Source organism: Cygnus atratus, chromosome 1, assembly GCF_013377495.2.
Source record: "Cygnus atratus isolate AKBS03 ecotype Queensland, Australia chromosome 1, CAtr_DNAZoo_HiC_assembly, whole genome shotgun sequence".
Classification (NCBI taxonomy): domain Eukaryota; kingdom Metazoa; phylum Chordata; class Aves; order Anseriformes; family Anatidae; genus Cygnus; species Cygnus atratus.
The window spans coordinates 36,107,062-36,131,548 of record NC_066362.1 but is presented as its reverse complement, the minus strand read 5'-3'; the positions used below and the strand labels follow the sequence as shown (position 1 = coordinate 36,131,548).

The following is a 24,487-nucleotide window of genomic DNA, read 5'->3' as shown; positions in this document are numbered from 1 at the left end:
TCCCACTCATCACAGTGTGGGTATGTGACACTACGCTATATACCACACCACAAGCAGAGCTCAGTGTGGAGAAGTATTCACAAGCCAGTCTTCACAAGAGTATTCTGTGCCGATGGAGCTTGAACTGCCAGGAAGATTTCCACAGCTCTGTGGACTATTTCTTTCCACTTTGTGCCTGACAGATCTGAAACATACTAAAAGATTTTATTGATCCAGACCGGGTTGTGCAGAGAAACACCATACCTGTGCACTGGACAGAACATGTGGAACTTATAAGAAATTATAAGAAAATTATTATAAGAAATTATAATTTAAGGAATTATAAGAAATTATAAGATAAAGCTTTGACTTTCCTTAAATCCTGTTCAGCTCTGTGTCAGAGTAAATTTTATCGAGGTAGCCAGAGAGGGGTCCTGCCCACCGGGTCCCATGCTTCTGCACTACTGTGTCTGCATGACACTGTCAAGACAGCATCGCAGATTTCATACTAAAACATAATTATAACATCATCACATGTAACAAAACTGTGCTGTTGCTAGGAAGCTGATAAAGAACACAATGCAATTCCTGAGAGTAAAGAAACAAAAATCTGCTGCATTTGAGTTTCGTTCAGCAAAACTAGCATAATACTTCCGATTTCCAGCTCAGCTGTTCATCCGTCCCTAATCCAAATAAGCGGCTATATTTGTGAGCTTTCTAAAAAAACTTCTGATTCTCAGCAGCTGCACATACACAAAAAAAAGGGATTAAAAATGAACAGTGACTGGCAATCTGCAACTTCCGAAATCTTGCCTCTGTTTGAAAGATGGAAATTGAAGAACTGCAGTACTCAAACTGATGTAAAACACATTTGTTTTCAGAAGTAAGGATTTATTACTTTGCAAATAAATTAATAAAGTTAATATATATTTTATAGATACTCTTTTAGCTGTGAGATCATGTATTTCACGTCTTATCAAGATTTCCAATCATTTATACACCAGTAGGTAATGCATGTGATATGGAAATAAAGAAAACTGGCAAAAGAGAAAGGAAAAAAATGTTGAAAACCTTACACAATGCACTACAGATGACAGTCACACTAACAGATAAAAATATAATTAAAAAATCATGCAACCGAACCCCCAAACATCACCTGGCAATCACTGCACATCGAACTGAACAACTGCCAGAGCTATACCATTAGAAATTCCCATCCAACAGTTCTTCATTATTCTGAATAAATAAAAAATATGCTTCTAGTCCAGACACATTCCTATGATGAGAATGGCTTTTTAAGTAGAACAGCATGACATTTGTATAAACCCCCTCCAAAATGGAGAGAAAGCAAATGAGCATTAAACGAGCAGGAGCAGTTTCAACCCTTTTTTGACGGCCCTAAGGAGATCTCTGGATGAGCAGGTAGTTGGGATTTGTCTAATTGAATCCAGATGTCTGCTGCTGAGCTGGTTGTCATGGTTCCCTTTACAGTCAGCAGAGGAGGAGCAGAGCCTCTTGGGCATACTTATTCCCATCCTGCAGTAAAGTTGTCAAACACACGAGATGAACTGCAGGCTGAAGTTTCTGAAGAAGCCAGGGCACCACTGTGGAAAGCGCACGGAGGGTTGGGAGAGTCCTTCTTGGAGCTGGCTCTGAGCAGGTGCAGTGACAAGAAGACTTCCTGTGACACACTGAGAACATCTCAGCTGAAAATCCGTGGGAAATGCCTACTTATTCCATAGGCTGTTAGGGAATAATTGTAATTCTGCCCTCAGGAAGCAAGGAATAGAAAGGTTTCTTCTGAGCAATAATCCAGTGAAGCACATCCTGGTTTAGTTCCTATTTCGCTCATTTCTTAATTTAGTTCTTATTTTTCCATTTCTTAATTTCATTCTTATTTCATTCACGTTGGCATTTTTAATGTAGCTTGGTTACAGGCCTACTACACGTATGTAGGCTTGTGCATCAGAATTAAATCTGAATACTAGTTTTAAAAGTTAAATGCAGAAAATAGAGGAATGCGGTGGGAACAGATTAGTCTTAGTATTAGCTATGTGGTAGATGTTGCGCTAGTAGTAGTAGAAATAAGGAAACAGAGCACAGTCTTAGAAAAACTGCTTTTGTACACACATGGTTTCACTTTAGGATGTAGAGAAAATAAAACTCAAGGCTAGAACTGGAGAGAAGATGCTGATTTGCCTCGTAACTCAGTTTGACACATAGGATTTGACTCAGCGGATGACAGACCGACTTGCCTGTGGGCTTCGGGTGACTTTGTGCCAAAATTAGTAGACTTCTCACTGAGAGCTTGCAGGGAAAATCTCTAAGGGAAATCAGACCAGGACAGAAAAACAAAAATATGCATTAAATGTTGCTAAAAGAATAGTTTTAGTCTTCTTAATCTGGCCTGCTTATGACAAACATAGCCTGATAAATTTTTAGGGTACAATAAAGCTATGAGCATCCTTCATTAGATCTCTGCACGTTGCACAAGGGGTCACATGCTGTTTGCACTTGAGATTAATAAGGGTGCCCCTCTTACGTTTAGCCTCTGTTCAAAGATTGGGATGTTTCTCAGCCCCTATTCTTTATTTTAGCCATGGCAGCTATTAGGTAATAGGAATTGGAATATAAGAGAAAAATACACAAGAGAGATATTGCAGAGCTCAGCTTTCATTGCAGCCCTTTGTATTTTCTTCTGAGCTCCTATGCTCACTGTCAGCCTCCTGCACCCAAGCTACTACACATGAAGTGCTTTTCCTTTATGGAGCAAAATCAAAACGGCATTTGTCAGTACTCAGTACAGCATGGAGAAAACAGACACGTCTAGCAGCTCATAAAGCCATCCAGCCAAAACCAGCGTCGTTCTTGCCTTTCTGCTGTGCACGCTGCTGACCTGCATTTAGCTGTCTGGCGACAGGGATGCATCCAATCACACAGGGGGTTCTGGTAAATGCTGCTTAGCAGCAGAAGGAAGGCATGACTAAGCTCTCTGGACCTGAGCTGAGCTCTAATTTGGGCTTGGCCAGTGAACTCCTGGGTAACCTTGAAATGGCCATTTCACCTCTCGGTGCTTTCCTCTGTGTCTGCTTCATTTGTAGCACTTCAGAGCAGTGACTGCTTCTTGTGCAAGCAGCCCGGCCGTTAAGGACACAGTGTGGCTGAGAGCTCCTACTGCTAAAAGCAAATGCAAAAAAAAAAATATATATATATATATATAAATATTTCAGAATATGTTAACCAGGGAAAACTTCATTTTTTTTCCCAGTGTACTAAAAGCACAGCTATTAGCGATACATAAATGGCATTACAGGCGATGTAACACAATGCAATTTAAAAGGCAGGTGGATCACTAATTCCCATGGTGCCCCAAACTCCCAGTTTCCCAGGCTAACAGCCTGTTGAACTCTGAGCAGCCATCAAAACACAGCGAGCTCTCCAGGGCTCTCACAGGACAAGGCCAAGTTTCTCCTTGGTTGCCCAACGCTTCCCTCAGTGAGCAGAGCCTCAGGAGGTACCAGGCCGGTGAGTGATGTTTAATTACACATCCTGAAGACATCCCAGGCTATGAGCACTGCCTGCAAAACCCCTATTTTATCACTTTTTCATTAGCGGGCTCCTTTCTGCTCCAGTACTGGCTCTCAAGTGTGGGTTTGCTCAAAACCAAGCCTTATGGCGCCTGGCCTCCCTCCTCCCTGCCTGTGCCAAGACACAACACGTGCCACCACCTAAAGGCGCCTCAGGCAGCGGGGCCTCCACACAAGAAGAAACCAGAGGCGAAGAGACCAGCGCCCACAGTGACCACAGAACCAGGTGGGGAGTTACCGTTCTCTGCAAACCAGTGGGGGACGGGCTCAGCGCAGCAATGGGAGCACACCCATGGGATCCCAAACCCCGGGCTGCACCGTGCCGCTACTCCTGCCCCTGCGGAGACTGAGAAATTCTGGTAAGTTTGCACTTGAAACAAAATAAAGAAAAAAATGAGAGCTTCAACATCATTAAATAACTCTCCACAGAAAGATTGGGAAAGAAAGAAGGCCTCCACCTCCAGTATTTCTTCTCTGCTCCACAGTTCTCACGAATTAGATAAAACTTTAAGAGGATCCTGGAACCCAGAACATGTTTGGTAATACAAATAGTAATTCTAGATGTAGCTCCAGCAATGTAATCCCCTCATTATATGTGATTAAATATGAATAAACTCCTACTGGCTGGTTAGCTGACAATGTTTATCCTCTTTTTCAAAACATTAAAAAGTATGTTCTAGAAATTTGTTTGCAAAAAAAACCATATCTTTTTGAAGGAAAAGAAATCAGTAATGCCCCCATTTACTTATTTTCTTCACATTTTACCTTCATTTCTGTAAAGGGGAATCTATTTCTTTAATGGTGCAGCAAATTAGGAGGCATTTAGATAACACACCCCAACTTCTTCTAAGGGTTTTTTTTTTTTTTTTTTTTACAGATACTTCAAAAGCCTTTTAATAAGGGAGATATATCACATGTTAAATGCAAAGCCTCTGTCCTTCACTTTCCACTAATGCAGCATTTACTGAATATTCAGTGCCAATATCAAAACATGTTACAAATGGAGTGGGGCACCTCACTAAAGGCTAGCCTGCACCTAGCAAAATCCCCTTTTCCATGGGAAAGAAAAATAATAATAATAATCTGAAGGCCCTGATAGGCCCTGAAACTGCTATATTCTTTACAAGGGAAGGTTGCTCAAAAAGCGAAGTCTGAGAAATGGATGAAAGGTGTCAAGATGGTTCGCTGAACACGGTTGAGCTGAGTAGGAGGCAGAGGAAGCTTGCCCTCCTACCTGCTCACAGAGGCTGCTGCACCTCGCGTCGGGCTGGTACCTGAGGGACACCCACTGACCTGAATCCTCATCCACAAAGGACTCCCATCAGAAATCTGACAGAGACACTGCAGTTTTTCCTTTTCGCAACTTTTTACAGACACTTTCACAAATACTTGTGAGTCTCTGTTTTGCTTCCTCGTGTTCCTGCAGCACTATGTCGCACTGGTCTCTCGGAGGCCATCACCAGCCTTGCCACACGAACCCAACACATACAACACTACTTCTGCTGCTACTTGGGTGACACACAGGTGTTAAGAGTAGTAGGTATCAGTTCATCAATGTCACACTTTCAACAAAAGTATCTGTGAACTCCCAAGCCTGTCCCATCACTTCAAGTTGAAAAGGAACCACCTGTTTTTCATGGTAAGTCTAAAATACCATCTGATTAAATATCTCCAGAAAGCTTGAACTGAAAGTCACATAGGCTCTACAAACTCCCCATATTCTTGTAAATGAAAAGCAAAGCTCCTCAAAGGGCCTAGCAGCATTTCTATTTGGCTAAATAAAAAAATGTTTTTTGCAATGAAAGTGTCAAAATTCAAGGTAAAAGAGAAGTCATAGAAATGAACTAGGAAGTCTGGAGCAAGCAGTCCGCAGAGTAATTCCTTTCACACCACTTGCCACCTACGTAAACCCAGCCCCCTGACCAGACTCTGGGGAAAGTAAAACCATCAGGAAACAGTATTCCAAAAGTTGTCAGCACGGAGATAGATATTTATCTGAAACCATTAGAAATGCCTCATTTTTCAAACATCAGATGATAAGGCCAAACCATACAGCTATTCCAGGGCTGCTATGCACCATAATACTGTACACCATGAAACTGTCAGTATGATTTGACACTGAAAATTATCACTTCACAGTACACTCAGATTGAAAGAAAACCTGAATACTAAAAAAGAAAAGCACTCTTTACTGCACATCATTTCATTAGTTTAACCTAGAATAATCCAAACTCTTCTGTTTCGAACTGCTCTGTATGGAGCAGTCACACCAGGCAGTGGCATTCTGCATCTGCACAAATCACCAGTTTTTACCCCCAAAAATAGAGGCGAAAAGGTGAATGGCTGAGCAAGTCAGGAGTGCTAAACCGATTAAGTCCCTCTTGAAAAATAATCCAAAACAACAGCAAGAGCTCAGATACTACAAAGCATCTTTTTTTTTTTTTTCCAGAGGTATTTCATTACAATTGGCTTTCTTCCTAGGCTGAGGTCCAGAAATATCAGTATTGCCTTATTTTTTTCCAAGAAATATATTGCTTGAATAATGTGCACCTCGTGCACTGCATTTAAACAGATGATCATTGATCTCCTTGAACACTTTTTTTTCCATTCTGATCATTCTTCCCTGGGTTATATGAAAGTATTTTTCCAATTTTTAGCAGAAGCCTAAAAACCTAGGTGTGCATTGCAAACAAAAATCACAAAGAAGCAGAAAGAATCCTTTCTCAGTAGTTCTTCAGTCACTTCAGCAAGCTCACCTTGCTTTTTTATGTGTACCAAGGAATGTAAAAAAAAAAAACTGAAGATGACCACAGCCCCTTTGGGAAATGACGACAGCAAAGTTCAGCCCCTGCCAAAGCTGTGCTACAGCCTGGGCAGGCTGGCCAGGGGCGCTCGGGGAGCCACCACTCCTGTAACCACATCACGGATTTTTTCTCTGGGGCTGGAAAAGTCTCCTGACCTAAATACTTGAAAATGCCCCCTTTGATGTGCCCTTTGACTGCTTCCCTGTTCCAGGAGGAATTTCTCACGCCTTTTAATTCTTACCCCCCAGCTCAGCACGTCTGACTCTTGTCTTGTCTGAGGCAACCATCTAGTGAGAAACAACTTCAGTCAATACTCAAAACAGGGTGATTTAAATAAAAATAATACCTGCGTCTTTGTGACTCAGAATCCTCACGACAATTTAGTGTGTAGTTCCTTCTTTATCTGCAGACGACAATCTGGAAGATGCTGTTGTGTCTCCTTTCTAGATGACATAAAATGAAGGTCCCCACCACTTGCAGCCTCTGGAAAACACAGAACAATTTGGGAACCTTCCAGCACTGTCACACCTTGCCAGGCAGCTTGAAACCTCAGAAAGGTATTTCGTAAAGTCAGACGTAACTTCTGCTTCACAGGGATACCCAAAGCGGACCACGACTTTTCCAGCGGAGGCTACCACGGTGGCCACAAACCTCACTGCAGCCCTGGAGGTGTCTGCGGCTGCCAGATCAGTCCATCAGCCCGGCTTGCCAGCGTGCCTGCGCGCCAGGCAGGCACTGAGCTTCTCGCAGCAGTCTGGGCGTGATTTAGCTCCTGTTCCCTCTCATCTCCATACCGCTGTACGGCTTTTAAATATTATATTCATGCTAGGCTATAAATGTTGAATGCTCCCTGTGCTACTTTGCCAGCAATACAAGAGAGTAGCTTGAAGGACTATGGCTGATAAAAATTGAGCTTGTCATAGAGGAGAAGGAAAAGCATTGTAAGCTGTAATTGTTCTGAGAAAACGTTACTGGAAGATACATAATCCAACATGACACTTCAAGCTCTTGCCACAGAGCGTTTGACCATTAAAAAAAAAAAAAAAGATTTTTAAGGTCTACTTTCACATAACTGTACTTATACATCCTGTCAGAAAACAGTACACTATCTTAAATAATACATAATTTTTTTATTCACATCCAACTATTTCCATTCAGGCTAGTAACTGCAAAAATAGAGGTACAGAAGGTAGGTGTACTGATGGGAACCTTGTAACAGGAGTTTTATAACTCAGCAGAGGACAATGTGAGGCTATAACATCTCTAAGCCAGAACAAAGCAATAAGAAATAACCGACCTTTCTGTCCTGCTGTGGGTTTCAAATCTCATCTCTTAAATGAAGGCTCAGTGGTGTAAATCAAAGGCAAATCACACACCTTCATGCATCACTCCACTGAGGACAGCACTTGATTAACCTAAAAGATGTGGGTTTGTTTTTTGGAGGAGGGGAATTGAAACTATGAAGGAGGCGTCCCATTGAGTTCTCGATGGGGAAAGATTTTTTTCCCTTCAACTTTTTCCCTACGCTTTATAACAGCACTGAAAACAAAACGAAGTACATCATGTTTTTAAGTGATGTAAAGGCAGCCACAGCAGAGCTGCTCAGCAGACACAGAGCCAGCTGCCCTTCTTGCAAGCTCTGTCTGCAATGTGCTGGCTTTTTCCTCTGAAATTTCCCAGTAATGAAAATGTTCCAGCAGCTCCACCAAATGGACTTCTAGCACAGAAGACGATAGAAGCAAGCAGGTGAATTGAATCATTGTGTTTTAAGAGTACTTTGGTGACAATTAAATGGCTGGAAAACAGGGAAGTTGTTTTCCATGTGAGGAAAGAAAAACCCACCTTTGTCTACCACGTACCCCCAAAAGACGTTTCCTTGGTGTATACATGATGCAACCTTGTGATGCTCGGTACTTCCAGACATGGCATCCTCGCATCCAGCAGGCTGGATAAAGGACACGCCAGCACCGGATTTAGGGAGCCGCAGGAGCCCTGTGGTGCCGCACAGGTGGAAAGAAACACAGCGGTTGTACCCGGGTTATGCTGTGTCTGTGAGGAACACGACTCACAGCACCCACACATGCAGTATTTGGGAAAAAAACAAGGCTCTCCTCAGGGCCGGGTGAGGGGTAGGATGCCAGCACTGCTAACACAGGTGGGGAGGTGCCAGGGTGATCTAAGCCCTGCGGTCACCTCATGGCTTTGGTCACCTCATGGCAGTGCCGGCCACATCTGCAACCTGCCCCGATGATCGCCACAAGGCCTGAGCACGGTCCCACGTGTCCCTTTCTGAGACCTGTCCATGAAAATGCCTCCGGGAGGAACAGCTGCTGGCTGGGGCTCTGCAGCACTCCGGGCCTACCAGCCCTGTCTTCTTCATTAATGGCTGCAGGTGGGTTTTCATGACGAGATGTCTGCAGGAAGCTTTTCAGGACAGCCCCTCACTGATCATGCCTCCAGTGCCTCTCACAGAAAGCAGCGGCCACCACCGCTCCACTCCCCTGCCTGAGGGCATCTCACCACTGCGAGCGACAAGGGAAGCGTGAGCCATATGGAATGAAAGCACATACAAATCTGAATCCTTTCATCTGATCTATACAAAGATTGTAACCTGCTCCTATCTGCTTAGACCTGAAACTGCAGTAAGGCTCCCACAGCCAGCACCAGGGAAGCAGCAGTGCGGTCATGCCAGCATCAGCTCCTTTCATGATGAGTTAGCAAATGTGCCTGCCACGCAAGGCTGAGGGCTGCTTAGCGAGGTGCCTGCTGTGAGCCCAGCTGGGATGCAGTGTGTCCGCTCACAGCTGGCTCTAGAATTGCTAATTTGCTATATATAAAAAAACCAGCTAATCTGGAATCGTAACATTGCGTGGCCCAGGTACACTCAGGGATGCTGAAGCAGCCCTCACGCTGGCACAGGGGGAGCTGGGAAGTTATGGTGTTGCATGTCAGTAGATGCCAGTTGAAATTATCTTACTGAAGTGGTTAAAGCAGCTCATTTTGGAAATGTGTCCCACGGCTAGACAGCACTGACACAGCCTGTAACCTGATGGGAACACTTGGTGGTCACAGACCTCAGCGAACACTAGCGCAAGTCTTCAGGAGAGCAGTACACCTCTGAACAACTGCAGCACGCCCATGGCTGTAGCACACCAGCAGCTCTACCTGTTGCTGCCAGTCTTCCTTGTGAACATGAAGCAAAGTTCTCCAAAAGATGCCCACACGGACATCTACAAGCACAGCTGGTGCTGGCCATGCTGGTACCTGTGTCAAAAGAACAAAGTCCACTGAGGGATAACCACCCCTAACAGATTTTTTTCTTTGCAATCAATGGAACAAATAACCAAAAAGCATGCAACAGAGTTCAAATGGCAGAAAAAAGTAGAGCTGGAAAGCTTCTGCCTTGCCAGTGGCAGAACTGGCCACAAGAGCTCCTGACAATTAACCTGTTCCTAACCCCTATGTCTGCTTATCTCCCAGAACAGTCTGTTCAGGCACTTGACTCTCTTCACTCTCAGAAAGACGTTTCCTAACTCAGTCTGGATTTTTTCCTCTTTCTTGCACTACAGTTTGTATTTGTAATCTCTAATCCTTTCACCACAGACATGTGACAGCCTTTCGATGACTGATGATTTCTGCTCCCCCCTTCTTCCAATCTTCTCTCCTTTCAGCCAACCAACTCCCATCTTTCCTGTCCTTCTCAGGCAAGTTTTCCAGACCCTAGCTATTCTCTTTTTTTCCTCCTCTAACTGATCTTCAGTAGCCAGTACCTTTTTAAATTGTTACAGATAAGCCAGTTTAGACGCACTTTTCGTTGTGCTGGTCACCAGTAAACCATGCTCTCCTCTGCACAGGCCAAAGTGGGATTCTATCCCTGGCTTTGAGGTCCCTAGGTAGCAGCTGTCACCAGTTCAGCTGACCATAGGTGAGTAACCAAGTCACTTACCCTTGGGAGGGGATTTCACAGTAATATAATGCTATGCAACTCCTTAGTTATAGTTTTGTTTGGGAAAAATTAAACACAGCTTTATGCAACGCCAGTTTATTCCACATCTCCCCTTTTCTAGGATTCAAGACTTAAACCAAACCAAACAAAAAACCCTCTTCCATTCAGCCTTTTGAATCCTTATAGTACTACATGCAACATTATTCTATGATTACCACTTTCACAGTAATCTAACTAAATGAGCACTGATCAAGCTCCATCAGTGGACTGTTTCACAGTCTAGGAATTTTGCCACTCAGAGAGAACTAACTTTGATCAGAACACACAAAAGCAGAGTAGTTAAAATAAAAGGGATTAGTGGCTCTCCATATTGCGCTTATAGTAGTGATTCTGTTGTTCAGGATACTTTTTCTGGACAGCCAACTAATGCAAGCTAAGCTGCACTTTGGTACCTCAGATTTGAGACTTATTTCGTATGAGCACACAGGGAAATAAAAAATATAAAGGTAATACTGAAATGGACAAAAAGTGAAATTATGGAAAGAGAAAGAAGTACACACCCTACGGTAAGTGGTTGATGATGTATTTAAGTCATTCACTCATGCATTTTCACAATTCGTATGAAGACAGATTTGTTCAAGTAACAGATAATTAATATACTAAGCTAAACCCCCCAAAACAGTTCACCAGCTTCAGGAGGAAGAACCATATATTACTTCCTATTACTTCTTTTGGCAAATCAGTAGCGCAACTGATAGTATCAGGACACTTAGTATGAGCCAAAAATTCCATGGTATCATACACCATGCTTCAACATGAAAAAGATACACGCTTCATAAGAACATAATCAGTAAATTATGAACTGATTATTTCAGGTTCTTTAGCTAGTGCTTAGTTAAAATTACTTTTTTTTTTTAAAAAAAGTAAATAAAAATTACTTTTAAAAAAAAAGTAATTTTAACAAGATTACGATTACTGATGTATTTAGCAACACTAAAACCAGCAATGTTTAAAATGAACATAATAGAACATAAAACATTTTCAACCATGTAAAAGAATGCCGCACATACTTCAATACGTGGACAATATTGTTACTACAATTAACTTTCCTTTTCAGACTTTCAATATAAAGGAAGTCAAAAATTATATATTCCAATATTCAATTTCTTTCAAAATTAAGAACCTTTGAAACAACAGTTACTAACATAATGTTGAAAAAAATATATAATTTATGTACAATTTGAGAGCCTGATTATTTAACACCTAGGCATGTGTTTTACTGACATGCAGTGAGACTGTGGATGTGAATGAATGAATGTACAACCAGGCATTAAAACATTCCAGTTAAACATGATTCCAGTATATTAAAACAAACAGTTAGGAATGCCATGGCTAACCAAGGAAAAACATGTAACAAACTGCTGCACTAGTTTTGCATAGCTAGATTTCTTTAACAAAGCTTGCAAAGGAATATTCTTAGACCCATGTGATAGTGACTATTTGATTTTCCTTCTAATATTTGATTCTAACCAAGAACACTGGAAAGCAGGTCTCAAAGATATCAAGGCAGTGAATTTCCTCTTCTTTCAGCAAAGAAATAATCACTTATAAATTTCATACTTTTTTTTTTTTTTTTTTAGTAAAATGGAAATGTGTTGCTTACTGACCCGAACAGATAAGAAGGGTATAAAAACCACAAAACTCTTAGATGCTATCACAGGTTACTACTGTTTAATTTAGACCTAAATCTTTCACCACTAATTATGAATCATTTTAAATAGCATGGATCCAGCTCTTCTTACAGATTAAATAAGGCAACTAGAAGAGCTATTTGGATACTATTGATCATCTCTAAACAGGTTTCTACACAGAAAGAGTGAAACCTGCAACGTTTACATGTTCTTCACCTGAAACAAGTGCACCTGTAGTATTCAAACAAAGTAAAAGTTGTTTTCTAAGGGATCTTTTTGGTTTGTTTTCCTCTTCTCTTCCTCCTCTCATTTTACATATTTTGGAGCAGACAGTTTCATTCTGCATCTCTGCAACCCAATCATGTAGTACTGGAAAGCAGTGACTACTGATCCCGGAAAATAAATACACAGTCTTACTACATTTTTCACTTAATATCTCAGTCATAAGTCAGCAGTGGGTGAGGTCCTTTTTCAAGATCTGAACTGGTAAGTTATTTTTCTAGTATTCAGTTACCACTGAGGCATAGTGCTATCTAGTCTAGTGACAGCCCCCAAATTCTTACAAAATTTTTAACCTTTTAAAACTATGTCTGCAAACAGAATTCTCAAAAAGCTATCTTACTTTAAGAACCCACTTCTCTTGTGGTGAGCAACAAGATTTCAGAAAAACTCTGAAAACATTACTTTACAAAAGGAGTTTCTACATTCAGTCTGACAACCTGGAGTGCAAAATTTCCACATATAGAGCAGACAACATGGCACCAAATATGGACAAGGACTTAAAAAAAAGTTGTGAATTTATTTTCTTGTAGTAGTGAACTAACAGTCTGGATGTGAAGGAAAGAGAAAGGCATTTCCACTCTGTCCTGTCTGTGCTTTTAGTCCCCATTCACACCTACTTAAAGAGACCTGATTTAACAGTCCTCCTGTTTTGTGATATTAGAGTCATTCAAGTAGACTCCAAAATAACAGTAGTGGTTACAGGAAAACCAAAACACCCTTTAAAGACTAATCATAATTTTTAGTATTTTGCAAATTCTCTTGCAATAAAGAGTAAATTGCACTCTGAAAAAGGGGCAATATTAAAAACAAATACATATCAACTTCATCAACAACGCTTTTGCCTTTAGGACTCTGTCAGAGATCTTCCATGGGTTAAATTCCCTGCCAGGAGTAATTCTATTCTAATGTTGACAAAAAAGATATATATATCTTCTATATTTACATATTATACATATTTACATTTTTTAATACTACAGTTGCAGAGGAAAAAAACTGGGTACAGAATTATTATCTGTTTTTACATGTCCCAATTGTATTTTTTCCCTTTGAAAAATTTACAAGTCCTCTTCAAGTCCTTTGAAAGCTAGATACAGTCCACATTCCGCAGGCCACCATCCGTAGTCAAAGCACCAAATCTAAAACGAAAAAAACAGTGTATTCTTAGGTGATTGAACTAAATATAGAATCAATTAATCTTTTTCATTATTATTTATTTGTGGGACTTTTCCTTTCCCTTGCTACATGCTGACACACACATTTGTATCTAATTTCTGTAGGTGACAACAAGGTACTTGGAGAATAGCATCCTTTCTTGTATGGGACTGGGCATGAGGAACAAAACCAAACCAAGTCAGCTTGAAGCTCAGCTCAGCTCTATCAGCAATTTACCTTGAAGCTTTTAGGAGATTATTATTTTCATATATTATCATCATCAGGATGTTACATTTTATCATCATTATGGAAAAAAGAAAAAGTATTCTATATGTAATAATGAAAACTCTTTCTCCCCACTTTATTTAAGCAATCTGAAAACTGCAAAATCATTCAATGATACTGGCACAATTTCACTGTCGTTAAAAATATCTAAAAGTGATGAGCTAAAAGAGCCTACTGGATTACTGCAAAAATATTGCGTTGAAATTCAGAATTAATCTCTCTGTGCAACAGATATTTCTATTAGCTAAAGCTAAGTGGTACTGAACAAAAATGTCATGACTGCTGTGTCAGAATAATTTTACAGTAATGTTTCAAGGTTTTAAAGTAAGTTTTCTTGTTACACCTCAGATCAATAGTTCAAAATATATTTACAGTTAAAGAGATTAAAGAATCGTCCCTTAGTTTGTATTCTGAATCTACAAAACGTATCAAATTAAGTTTGCTCCTATTATCAGCCCACAAAGGGAAGATAATTGCTTGCCTTTCCAAAATGTGGTTGTTCTCAGCCAGCTCTTTAACAACCCCTTCCATTTCCTCCTTTAGTTTCTTCATACTGTAATAAAAAGAAGCAAAAGAAAGGTTACAATTTTTACAGAGGCAGTTATCTACTACAACCACTCACCACCACACAGCTTTTAGTAACTCAGCCTACCAAATGGGAGACAGATACCAGGTTGGTTATTTACTAAAAGTGTTGGATATTTGTTAGCGTTATCCTTTACTCACAAATCTGTACCACTGCTTTAGCAATATAAAGTGTTTTTTTCCTGCAATAAATATAAAATTACCGGCCTTAACAACAATCACTAAGTCAACTGCAAACATTCTTTTCAATCCATCTGTATAATTGGCATGGAATATTACATACACCCAATTAATAAATTCTCACCCAAGAGTCATTTCCACTAGTGTGTTTGAACTTGGGTAAACTGTATTCATTGTGTGTTTCATCCCACTGGAAGCTGCAAACATTTTCTGAGGCAGAGCATCTTGTAACTGCAACAGACAAAAAGGTAACACAAATTAAAATACAAGCTGTGATACATGTCTTGATGGCTACCCTAAAATCCTTCTTTAAATTCTCTGTTGGTATGATGCCTCATATAATCATTAGAACAGTAAGGTGTGAGATCATCATAGTAATTTCGTTATAGATATAACCTGTAGTTCCCTGATTTGTTCCATCTTCTTAAGCACCTTATACTTTCATAACGAACTCTCAAAAGGAGGAATTATCTATTTGTTATGTCTGTAGATATCCTAAGGCAACAGGATTCTAGTGAATAACTGACTTCTGACATGCTACTAAAATACAAACAAACAAGTAAAACACTGCTCTTCACTGTTGGCTTGTTGTTGTTGTTTTTTTAATCTCTTGGGTGTTTTTCTTTCATATTTACTTCCTTTATAAAGGATAACAATTTTATTGAATGAAAATGCACTTTTAGATTACTTTTTGATTTGGAGACAGTGCATTGACTATGATCCTTATATGTCTCATTAACTAGATTACACCCAAAAGAGTTACAGCTATTCTCATTCTCTCAATTTTGAGATAATTCTGTTGACATCCTGCAAGAGTCACTGTCCAAATTTTAACAAAACGGTTTCTTGCATGCCACCAGCAGCATTACATTAGCATGTATCCTTGAGCATGTACCCCCTGATCTTGAATATGGGAGTAGTGTCTTATGCTTCATAAGAGTATTAACATAATCCTCTAGGCACTTAGATACTATTGTGACAGTAGTTACACAGAACACCTCCCAGCAAACTCACATCTGTTTGCACAGATGTTTTTTTGGACTGCTAGTGATATCAAAAATAAAATAAAATAAAAATCAAGTCAGGATTCGTAAACCAGGCTGACCTCTATGCAACTCCTATATCATCAGTGAAACTACTATAGACCAAATGCTACATCCAAACAGCCCTATATTTTAATATGACTGCATTAACCTAAGTATGACTCACTATAAACAACAGTATTAATATGAAACAATATAGAATAGTCTTTTATTTTTGTCAACACTTTAAATAATTTAGAAGAATTCTACCTCATTTATATAATCTTGGTATTTGGATACCTCTTCTTCAATGTCAAAGCACTGGTTGGTGAGAGCCAGTAACTGCTTCCTTATGTGAAGCATTTTCCTAGAAGAAAAAAAAAGTTTTCTTTCAAGACCCTTTAAGAATCTTGTAAAAAAGTGGTGCAGTGAACACTTCTGAATATTAAAGAAATCAATAAACTTGCCTTGTCCAGTCCTCAGCCTTGTCCAGAAATATATCATACTTGCTGACACATTCTTCTTTGAATAGAGCTATGGCTTTTGTAGCATGCAAATACAGCTTCTGCCTGCAACACAGAAACAACCAAAACAGTGTTGTACTCTTTTCAGAAACCCTTCCTCCAATTCACTTCCTGAAGCTTGGAGAAAAGGCTTAAAAAGACTTAAAATCTCTTCAGCCAATTTTATTTGTGCAGTTGTAATGTATGAGAATTCAACACACCGCATGAACTGACAGGTTATGCTTCAAAAATATTCCCTAGCAGGGAGAAAAAAAAAAGTAGCTGAATGAATTAAGTTGCAATTATTGGTGTATGAATAATTGGTCAGATGTATTTTCCCAGTGAGCATTTATCCAAGCAAGTATATTTAAGGGAAAAGGATTCTAAATTGAAAGGGCAAAACTCCTTATTATTTCTAATTTATCTTTGGAACCTCCAGCATATATAAATAATCCTCTGTGCTGAATAATATCCATGCAACACAAAAATTGGATTTTTGTGTCAGCTTAAATTTATGACAAGCAATTCTTGTTAGCATTGCAGACAGCAGTCCCAGTAGAGCTGCCATACCATACTATGCATCGCACCAGGAAGCAAAACTAAAGGAATCTAGGATACTGAGGGCTGCAGTCTAACAACTGCTTCTGGTATATCATTAACTCTTGCATAATACCCTTTGGTTAATCAAATGTTGGCTGGAATGTAGTTGGTTTATCATCAGGCATGCATACCTGTCATTCAGCCACAAAAAAATATGAATTTAGTGCTGCTCCCTTATCTCTTTAGTACTAGCTATTACAAAGGCCAATCACTGTTGCTAAAGGCACAAAGTTTTTCAGTTTCACTTCTCAGATCAGTGGAACTCAAGCTATTGCACTGCAGAAGAGCAGGTACTTAAGGCAAACCACTGCCATTTCTCTCTGGGAGGCATCAAATTGAAAAGGATGTAGTTAGGATCTCAAATACACCCGTACAATCTTGAGGAAACACTTGCGGTAGAAAATATATAGTATTCAAGACCATTAAAATGAAGCCTATTTACTTAAAGTTATTCACATATTAATGCAAGGACACTGTTTGAATAGTAGTAGAAAAAAAAAACAAAATTTGTCTGCTAAAGGGAGTGCAGCTTTAAAATATGCTGTTGATTCAGTCTCAATGTTTACCTGTTTTCTGATGATATTCTTTAGAACACAGGACTTGAAATTATTGCTCACATTATCTCCTATGTTAAGTTCTGGCTGTTGCAGTACAATGATGTGTCCAAGCCACTTTCAGTGTATCAAGATCTATCTCATAACTAGTTAGGTTTCTTGTCCCTGCTGGCCTTTAGAATCAATGAATATCCCGAGTTGGAAGGGACTCACAAGGATCATCGAGTTCAAAAATTTTACATTAAAGCAATCTCCCCTCCCCAGTTGGCAGTTACACCATTTAGCTCTCATTATGGTAAAATCGTGATCAAGAGAATACCTGTCAGTGCCACCTTCACGTTGGCTCTCCATCTGTAATTGTTAGTGAACCACAGGAGTGGTAGCAACATCAAGAATTCTTAGAAAGTTCCAGAAGCAGTGTCTACATTCATACACCAGTAAGCAATGACTACGAAACCACTCAACTGACCAGCCTCTAGGAAAGTAACTTAGTTATTTAAACACAAGCATCTAGCATCATTTGAGATGCACAAGGATATCCTGTGCTGCTTCCAGCTGTTCATCCAGAAAGGTGCAGGTCTCCCATTAGTCACGTCCTACCTCCCAGTCTCAGACCACATCTGAGGTACCTAAGGGCGACTCAGATAGTATTAGGCACCTGTGTAGGAGTAACTGCGTGGATCCTGAGACAAGTGCTGCAGGATGAGCAGAGTAGCTGTTTAGAGTTGCTCAAGAGTTAAGTCTAAGTCTTCAGAGTCAGAGGAGCCTCATGGGTGTCTAGACAACCAGATTACATACAGACACTTAACTTGTAAATGGCAATTTTCAACAGTATGGAGAACAGCATTAAAGTTTATTTTACACACTATATTTCCTGAATATTAAGTAATTCTGTAATTTCTATAATTTCATTCAGCTAGTCCATACCTTATTTATCTAAAAAAATATTTCCACTTTAGCTACAAAATCACTTTACTGTTACTGAGGGTTCTATTCCTCTCTAAAACAAACAGGACAAAAAGATATTTCCTGTAAGATAATTATGCCCAGATTAGGAACAGGTATTTCACATCTACCTTTAAAAGGTGTATCTGTGACGGTGTGACGGAATTCCACTGACAGAAAACACCTCATTATAACATGCTGGCACCCTATGTATTTAAGATATTTACAGGACATAAAAAAAAAATTACTCCTAAAGCAGTTATAATTTACAGCAATAATCAACAGAAGAGGTTATTGCCAAGTGCGCCTGTAGGACCTGAAAGCAACCACGGTATTTCCCAAATGTAACTTCAAAACTTACTTGTCAAACTTGTGAATTTGTTCTTCATTATAAGGAAGCCCTAGGATCAGAGCAGATGACAGACATTACCAATTTAATTCTGTTAGTTGTATTTATGTAAAACTCCACTTAGTTTACCCATTTTCTGTGTGTTCTTCTATGTTGGTAGGTAAAAGCAGCAATTTACTTTTTTTCCGCCAGTATTGCAATTCAGATTTGTGAGTTTCATTCACATGGGCTTTAAGACAGTAGCTAACTAGGAAAGGCCTACAGACATATTCACTGCTGCTGACCAACTGCTCAATGCTATCACAAATATCCTAACAGAACAAGAACTGACCTGTCCTTTACACTAGAGTTTATGTTAAAAGTGAATCAAATAAGTTACTTACTTCGTTCTGCTTTGTCTTTTTTGAACTGATAATAAATATCTGTGATGGAACATAGTAGTGCCTGCAGCCTTTCTGGACTAGAGCGACAAAAGGAATAAAATTAGGAATTTTACACACAAACATAGGCAGCTATTAATGAGCTTTTATGAACTACAACTAATCCATATTAAAAGAGGTAATACAATTACCCACTTTCTGTCTCTTGGATGCATGCCTTCTTGATTTGCCCAGGTATCAGCCAGTAAACCACCAGGAGAAAGCTTGTTTTTGATATCTTGAAGACTGGTTTCTATTGTGCCCTGAGAGCCGGACAGCTACATAAGAGCACGAAAATTCAATCTTACCACTGGGTAAAGTGAAAAATCAATTCAGGCTGAAAACAGACTGAGCACATTAATACTACAGACCCATTCGTTTAACTGATCTTCATTAAAGAAATATACCCAATCATCTGCTGAAGCTTAGCTAAAAGCAGATAAAATACAGTATTATTCAAGAAAGAATTTCTCTGAAGCTGGTGTTTCTATTTGTTAATATTAATTCTCTTTCAGAGTCTTCAACAACAAGATTTTACCTTTCATATATTCCCAATTTACTTCTACTCTCATTCTTTTAGTTTGTTATGAGTTCACATGATGATTAACTATCCACTAAATTCATACATTTCTTTCTCTGCAAGTCATACAACCTCCAAAATAAAAATGCAGTAATCGCCTTTTCCTTTCTAGTTTACACATATTCCCAGGATACCAGTCTGAAAAGTTATTTTCCAACTTTTACTTGTCTGGAAACTCGATACAAATTTCAAAGCAGATCACTCTGAAGCGTGCTTGTGTATGTATCACTTTAGAAAGCCAACTAAGGAGTTTAAAGCTCTCTAAGGAAAGGGAAAAAGATTCTCAAAGTAAAATACATTTTGTGGTTATAATTTTTCACTTGATTATTGTAGTAAATGGAATTGTATTTTCAGGGATGACCAATTGTTTTCACTGCACTGGACTAATAACAGGATTTGGTGTCTTTGCAGAAAGATAACCACATCTAGATACAGGCATTTGAACTGCCTTTGACTGTCTAGAAATGACTTTGAAAAATCAGAGTTGTTACTCATAGAAAACCCTTTATTACTGTTCCTTTGTTGTTTGTTTATTTTAACTTTTCATTCTTTCTCTAGAAACATCATTTTGAGAATGACATGGGTTTTGTAAAATACTTACACGCAACAGTTTTGTGTGTATCTCTGAAATTTCATCCACTTCTGATGATTCCAAGTTGATCTGCATCAAATTCTCATATCTGAACGCAAAGCACATTTATAAAAAAAATAGGACTAATGAATGCACTCAAAATATTCCTTGAATCTAAAGATTAACGATAACTGCCACTTCTTCTATATGAAATACATTATCTGCCAAGCAGACATGAAAGACAGACAGCTCTAAGTGGCCATTAGTAATGAAAATTAAGAAAAAAATTTCTTCCTTGAATGTTTTCCTACATTTGAACTGTTAAAAAGAAGTCTGAAAGTTCCATTTCTAACTTTTTTTTAAATTCTACTCTCATTACTTGTATTCGACAGGTAGTAGAAAATTGTTTCCTCTCATCAATTCATTTTTAATAGGTTATCAAACTAATGATTCTTCAAGTAATCAATGACACAACAAACCACTGCACCAAGATGTTTTTTCTGTAGAAATTCACTGGAAAGGCTGAGTTACCAAAAACTTAAAGGCTGGGCTAGTACCACTGTCTGTTCATACTGACACTTTCCGTAAGACTATAGTTCAAGTGTCAAATAAATCATCCAGGAGGGTATTTTTCCTGCTGAGTCCAGACACATTTTATTTTTAAAAATACCATGAAAAACCAGCCCAGCTACTTTCAAACAATACGTACTTCGCCACAGGCGAATACCCTGGTTACCTTGCCAAATAAAAGCTCTGCATTGTCATGCTTTACAGCAGAGCCTTGAAAAAGGAGGACAAACAAGAGGACGTGTCCTCTGCAAACTCCGTGAAAGTCCTCTGAAGTTAGTAAACTGAAAATCCTGCCACTTCCTAGGAGGCTGAAAGACTACATGCAAACACATAGCAAACTTCTATTCACATGAGAACTACTATAATTTTTGTTCAAACAGCTGCTCTGAGACACAACAGAACGTACTAGTCACAGAACAGAACCTACAGTGACTTCTTCTGAGCAGTGTAAGTGGCACTCATCTGCAGGACCTGGCAGAACACAGGAAGATATCTGGGCCAAACGGTCCTGTTACCTAGTGTAAACTGGCTTGAAGGAAAGTTTGGAGTACAGCCCTGATGATCTGCAGTTAGGCTACCCAGGTACACTGTGGTTTTGTCGGTCATCACCTTTGCTAGTTGCTGTTTTTTTTGTTTGTTTGTTTTAAAGCAAGTACCTTAAAACCCAGATGGGTCAGTTTTTACATATTTGGCATGTGCATGTCAACTCTGACAAGTCCTTTGGTATCCACAATTACTACATACAAGCTGGTGGTATACATACATGGCTGCTGGAGTTACTCTAAAAGCCCAATGGCTCTACGGGTGTGCATTAACCACCATATGTGAGCATATTACTAAATCTGCTTAAGTGAAATCACTGCTGTCAGTAAAGCCATGCTATTTCAAATTTAATTTTTAAAGGCAAAAACTCTGTAAATAAACATAGCCTAAAATACCACTGCCATTAAAGACTATAAAGAAAATAAATGCATTAGGTGTAGTGCTTCTACTCACATTTTCTCAGCTTTTTCAATGTTTCTGCTGCAGAAATCCAGCCTGATGACGACCTCAGTCTTTTTATGAACCATTTCATTGTAATCATCTTTAATTATTTCACTAAAAAATAGCGAAGCATTAGTCTAGCATTCAACTGCCACCTTACCAGCAATCAGTAATACAATAATACATCTGCAGTAGTAACTGCTAGTAATAATTGCTTTCCTTTAGAGATGTGTTAGTATAATCCTCATATAAAACTATCCTGTGCAAGCTGCTCGATTGTACCTGCATGTTACCGGAGGTTATACTTTGACTATCCACAAGAGAAAGTGAAACTGCAAATACCTAGAACTTATTGACAGAAAAAAGAATCTTTGTTTCCTTAATGGTGAAAAGATGGAAAAATCAGAAAGTCTATTCATATTCAGGCAGTAAAAGAAACCTCCCTCCCAGGATTACAAAATTACGTATTGATAGCCAAGGTATATCTCAATAAAAATAATTAAAAAAATCACATTCACTGCAATTCAATCAAGTACTTACATTAGCCATCGTATGCCTTTTCGCATCAGCTCCTGGTAAAGCAGCAAAGAACTGGCAACTCTACAGGCATAACATACGATACCTGTTACTGCCTGGGTAAAAAAACAAAACAAAACAACACATTAGTACTAAATGTCATTCTTTTAACAACTGTTTCAGGTCAATTAATGACAACAAAGTAACGTAGATTAATAGAACAAAGAGCAACATGAAGATGGTAGTATAAAATGCGTAACTTTGCCCAAACTTTAGTCAGGAAATAACCAAACACTAATTATGGAGGCACAGCTAAACATGGTAGTGAGTTTTTCCAGTTATGCTGAAGTATCTGTTAGGGATGAAAATAAGTCTTTTTTAAGCAAAAAATCACACCACTTACTCTCAGCATTTACTTTAACTTCTGGGAAGTCACAAGTACGTTTCCTCAGTAGTTTAGGAATTAAACACATACACTAAAAGAAACTAGTAAAAATTATAAAATTTGACAATTCTAAGGCTAGGGACTCTTCTTTCACCTAATGTCCACTTACAAGTTTGCTGTATCACTTGGAATTCTGAACAAAGTTTCACAAATGATAGTTTAAATATTTTTAATAATATCAACTGCTTACTTTCTGTTTATTAATCTGGAAGACATTTGGTTTCCAAAGAGACATATGCTTTTAGGACTACCTTGCCCAAACACAAAGCTCCTCAGCAGACAACGTTTTATAGGAATAGCATAAACAGTTGTCACAAAGTCAAAGCATGTCAATGCACCCATTAGTAATTTTAGAATAACGACAAGAAAAATGAAACATCCACTACTTGTCTCCCACAGAGATCTTGTAAACTTCCAAGAAAGGCAACAGAAATTCTACTCTTGCAGATGCTATGAACCTTCTAGCTCTGGAGCCTTCAGGAGTGCCTTTTTGCAGTAGCAAAGCACTTGGACTTTAGAAGGCTAATTTTTTGTTTAAATACAAACATGTTTTGTATACAAATTCTGGCTTTAATAAAATATGATTCTGGAGCCCTTGTTAACAAATACACTTCTGTTGGTCAGAATTCCTACCAGCATATTAAAATAGCTTTATTAACATTATTCGTCTGAGAATTAAGTAGCTTTCATCTCAGTATCATTATCTGAGACAGCTATATAAATCGAAATCACAATTACTCACTTTAGCCATACTGGCATCCCCATCCAAGTCATAACGTTGATGTACTTTAGGAAGTAAAACTGAAACATAAAACAAACATCTGTATTTTCCTGTGTTTCATGAGAGACTTCAAAAGTCTTAATAAAATGAGAGATACACTAGTACATGTTGAAGAAATATTTATTACTAAAACTCAAAACCACAACTGAGTCAGAAGCTAGGAATGTAAGAAGTGTCTCATTTTGTTTTGTTATATGGAACACCTCTAAACAAAAAAGCATTACTGGAGAAGGTCCCAGGGATGCCTCATTGCAGCTTTTTGATACTTAAAGGGGGCTTCTAAAAAAGATGGACAATAACTTCAAGCTGTCACATAATGACAGGACAAGAGGAAACGGTTTTAAACTAAAAGAGGGGAGATTTAGATAAGATGTTAGGAGGAAATTCTTTACTGTGAGGGTGGTGCGGCACTGGCACAGGCTGCCCAGAGCAGCTGTGGATGCCCCATCCCTGGAGGTGCTCAAGGCCAGGCTGGATGGGGCTTTGGGCAACCTGGTCTGGTGGGAGGTGTCCCTGCCCATGGCAGGGGGTTGGAGCTGGGTGGGCTTTAAGGGCCCTTCCAACCCAAGCCATTCTGTGATATCACCCAGCTCAGTATGTTGTCTCCCACAGCTGACAACAGCAGAAGTTTATAGAAAAAAAGAACAGGACAAAATCTAATTTCCTCTCAGATTCTCCCAGCTTCAAACAATTTCTGTTTCAAGGACTTCCTGAGATCTGATGAAATTTGTGTTTAATGAAGCCCTTGTTACATTGTTTTCTCTTCCATTAATTTAATGGAAGCCTTCCTGAACCCATTAAAAGCTTTAGCATTCAAATCCTGTAGCAAAAACCTGCAGCCTAAATATGTTTTGTGTGATGGAAGTATCTCTCAAGCAGGTTCAAAGCAGTAAACATGACAACTGGACTTGGTATTTTGTGGTTCTTCTATTAGAAGAGAAAGTAAAGCAATCCTTATGCAGCTTCTAAATGCTGCTCAAAAGCCTATGCATATAGCACATCCCTCTTCTTCTGCTCCCTCACCGCTTCCTTCTCAGCTGAAAATTCATCCATTCTACCAATTCTTAAGCCATCCCTGTTGCTCTTCTCAGAAGACGTTTTAGTGCTTCTATACCATCTTGGAAAGAGGAGGGAAAAGGGCCTGGAACTGTCCAGAA

General features: G+C 39.1%; 2 protein-coding genes across 6 annotated transcripts in view; one reads left to right on the top strand and one right to left on the bottom strand.

Annotated features, from left to right (window-relative positions):
- Positions 1-24,487, top strand: part of RPL18A (ribosomal protein L18a) — a 220,411-nt gene that overhangs the window by 144,354 nt on the left and 51,570 nt on the right. The gene's annotated exons all lie outside the window — the stretch shown is intronic.
- The window catches only part of TBK1 (TANK binding kinase 1), a 29,242-nt gene continuing 15,638 nt past the window's right edge, over positions 10,884-24,487 (bottom strand). For all 3 annotated transcript variants that reach the window (XM_035543989.2, XM_035543987.2, XM_050708239.1), the window contains 12 exons: positions 23,292-23,350; positions 22,129-22,220; positions 21,601-21,702; positions 20,065-20,143; positions 19,040-19,161; positions 18,848-18,924; positions 18,477-18,516; positions 15,981-16,082; positions 15,784-15,880; positions 14,616-14,722; positions 14,208-14,279; positions 10,884-13,425 (listed from right to left, as the gene is read on the bottom strand). In XM_035543989.2, coding sequence (XP_035399882.1) covers positions 13,374-13,425; positions 14,208-14,279; positions 14,616-14,722; positions 15,784-15,880; positions 15,981-16,082; positions 18,477-18,516; positions 18,848-18,924; positions 19,040-19,161; positions 20,065-20,143; positions 21,601-21,702; positions 22,129-22,220; positions 23,292-23,350 — 1,001 coding nt within the window. In that variant the 3' untranslated portion in view covers positions 10,884-13,373. The remainder of the gene's footprint in view (positions 13,426-14,207; positions 14,280-14,615; positions 14,723-15,783; positions 15,881-15,980; positions 16,083-18,476; positions 18,517-18,847; positions 18,925-19,039; positions 19,162-20,064; positions 20,144-21,600; positions 21,703-22,128; positions 22,221-23,291; positions 23,351-24,487) is intronic.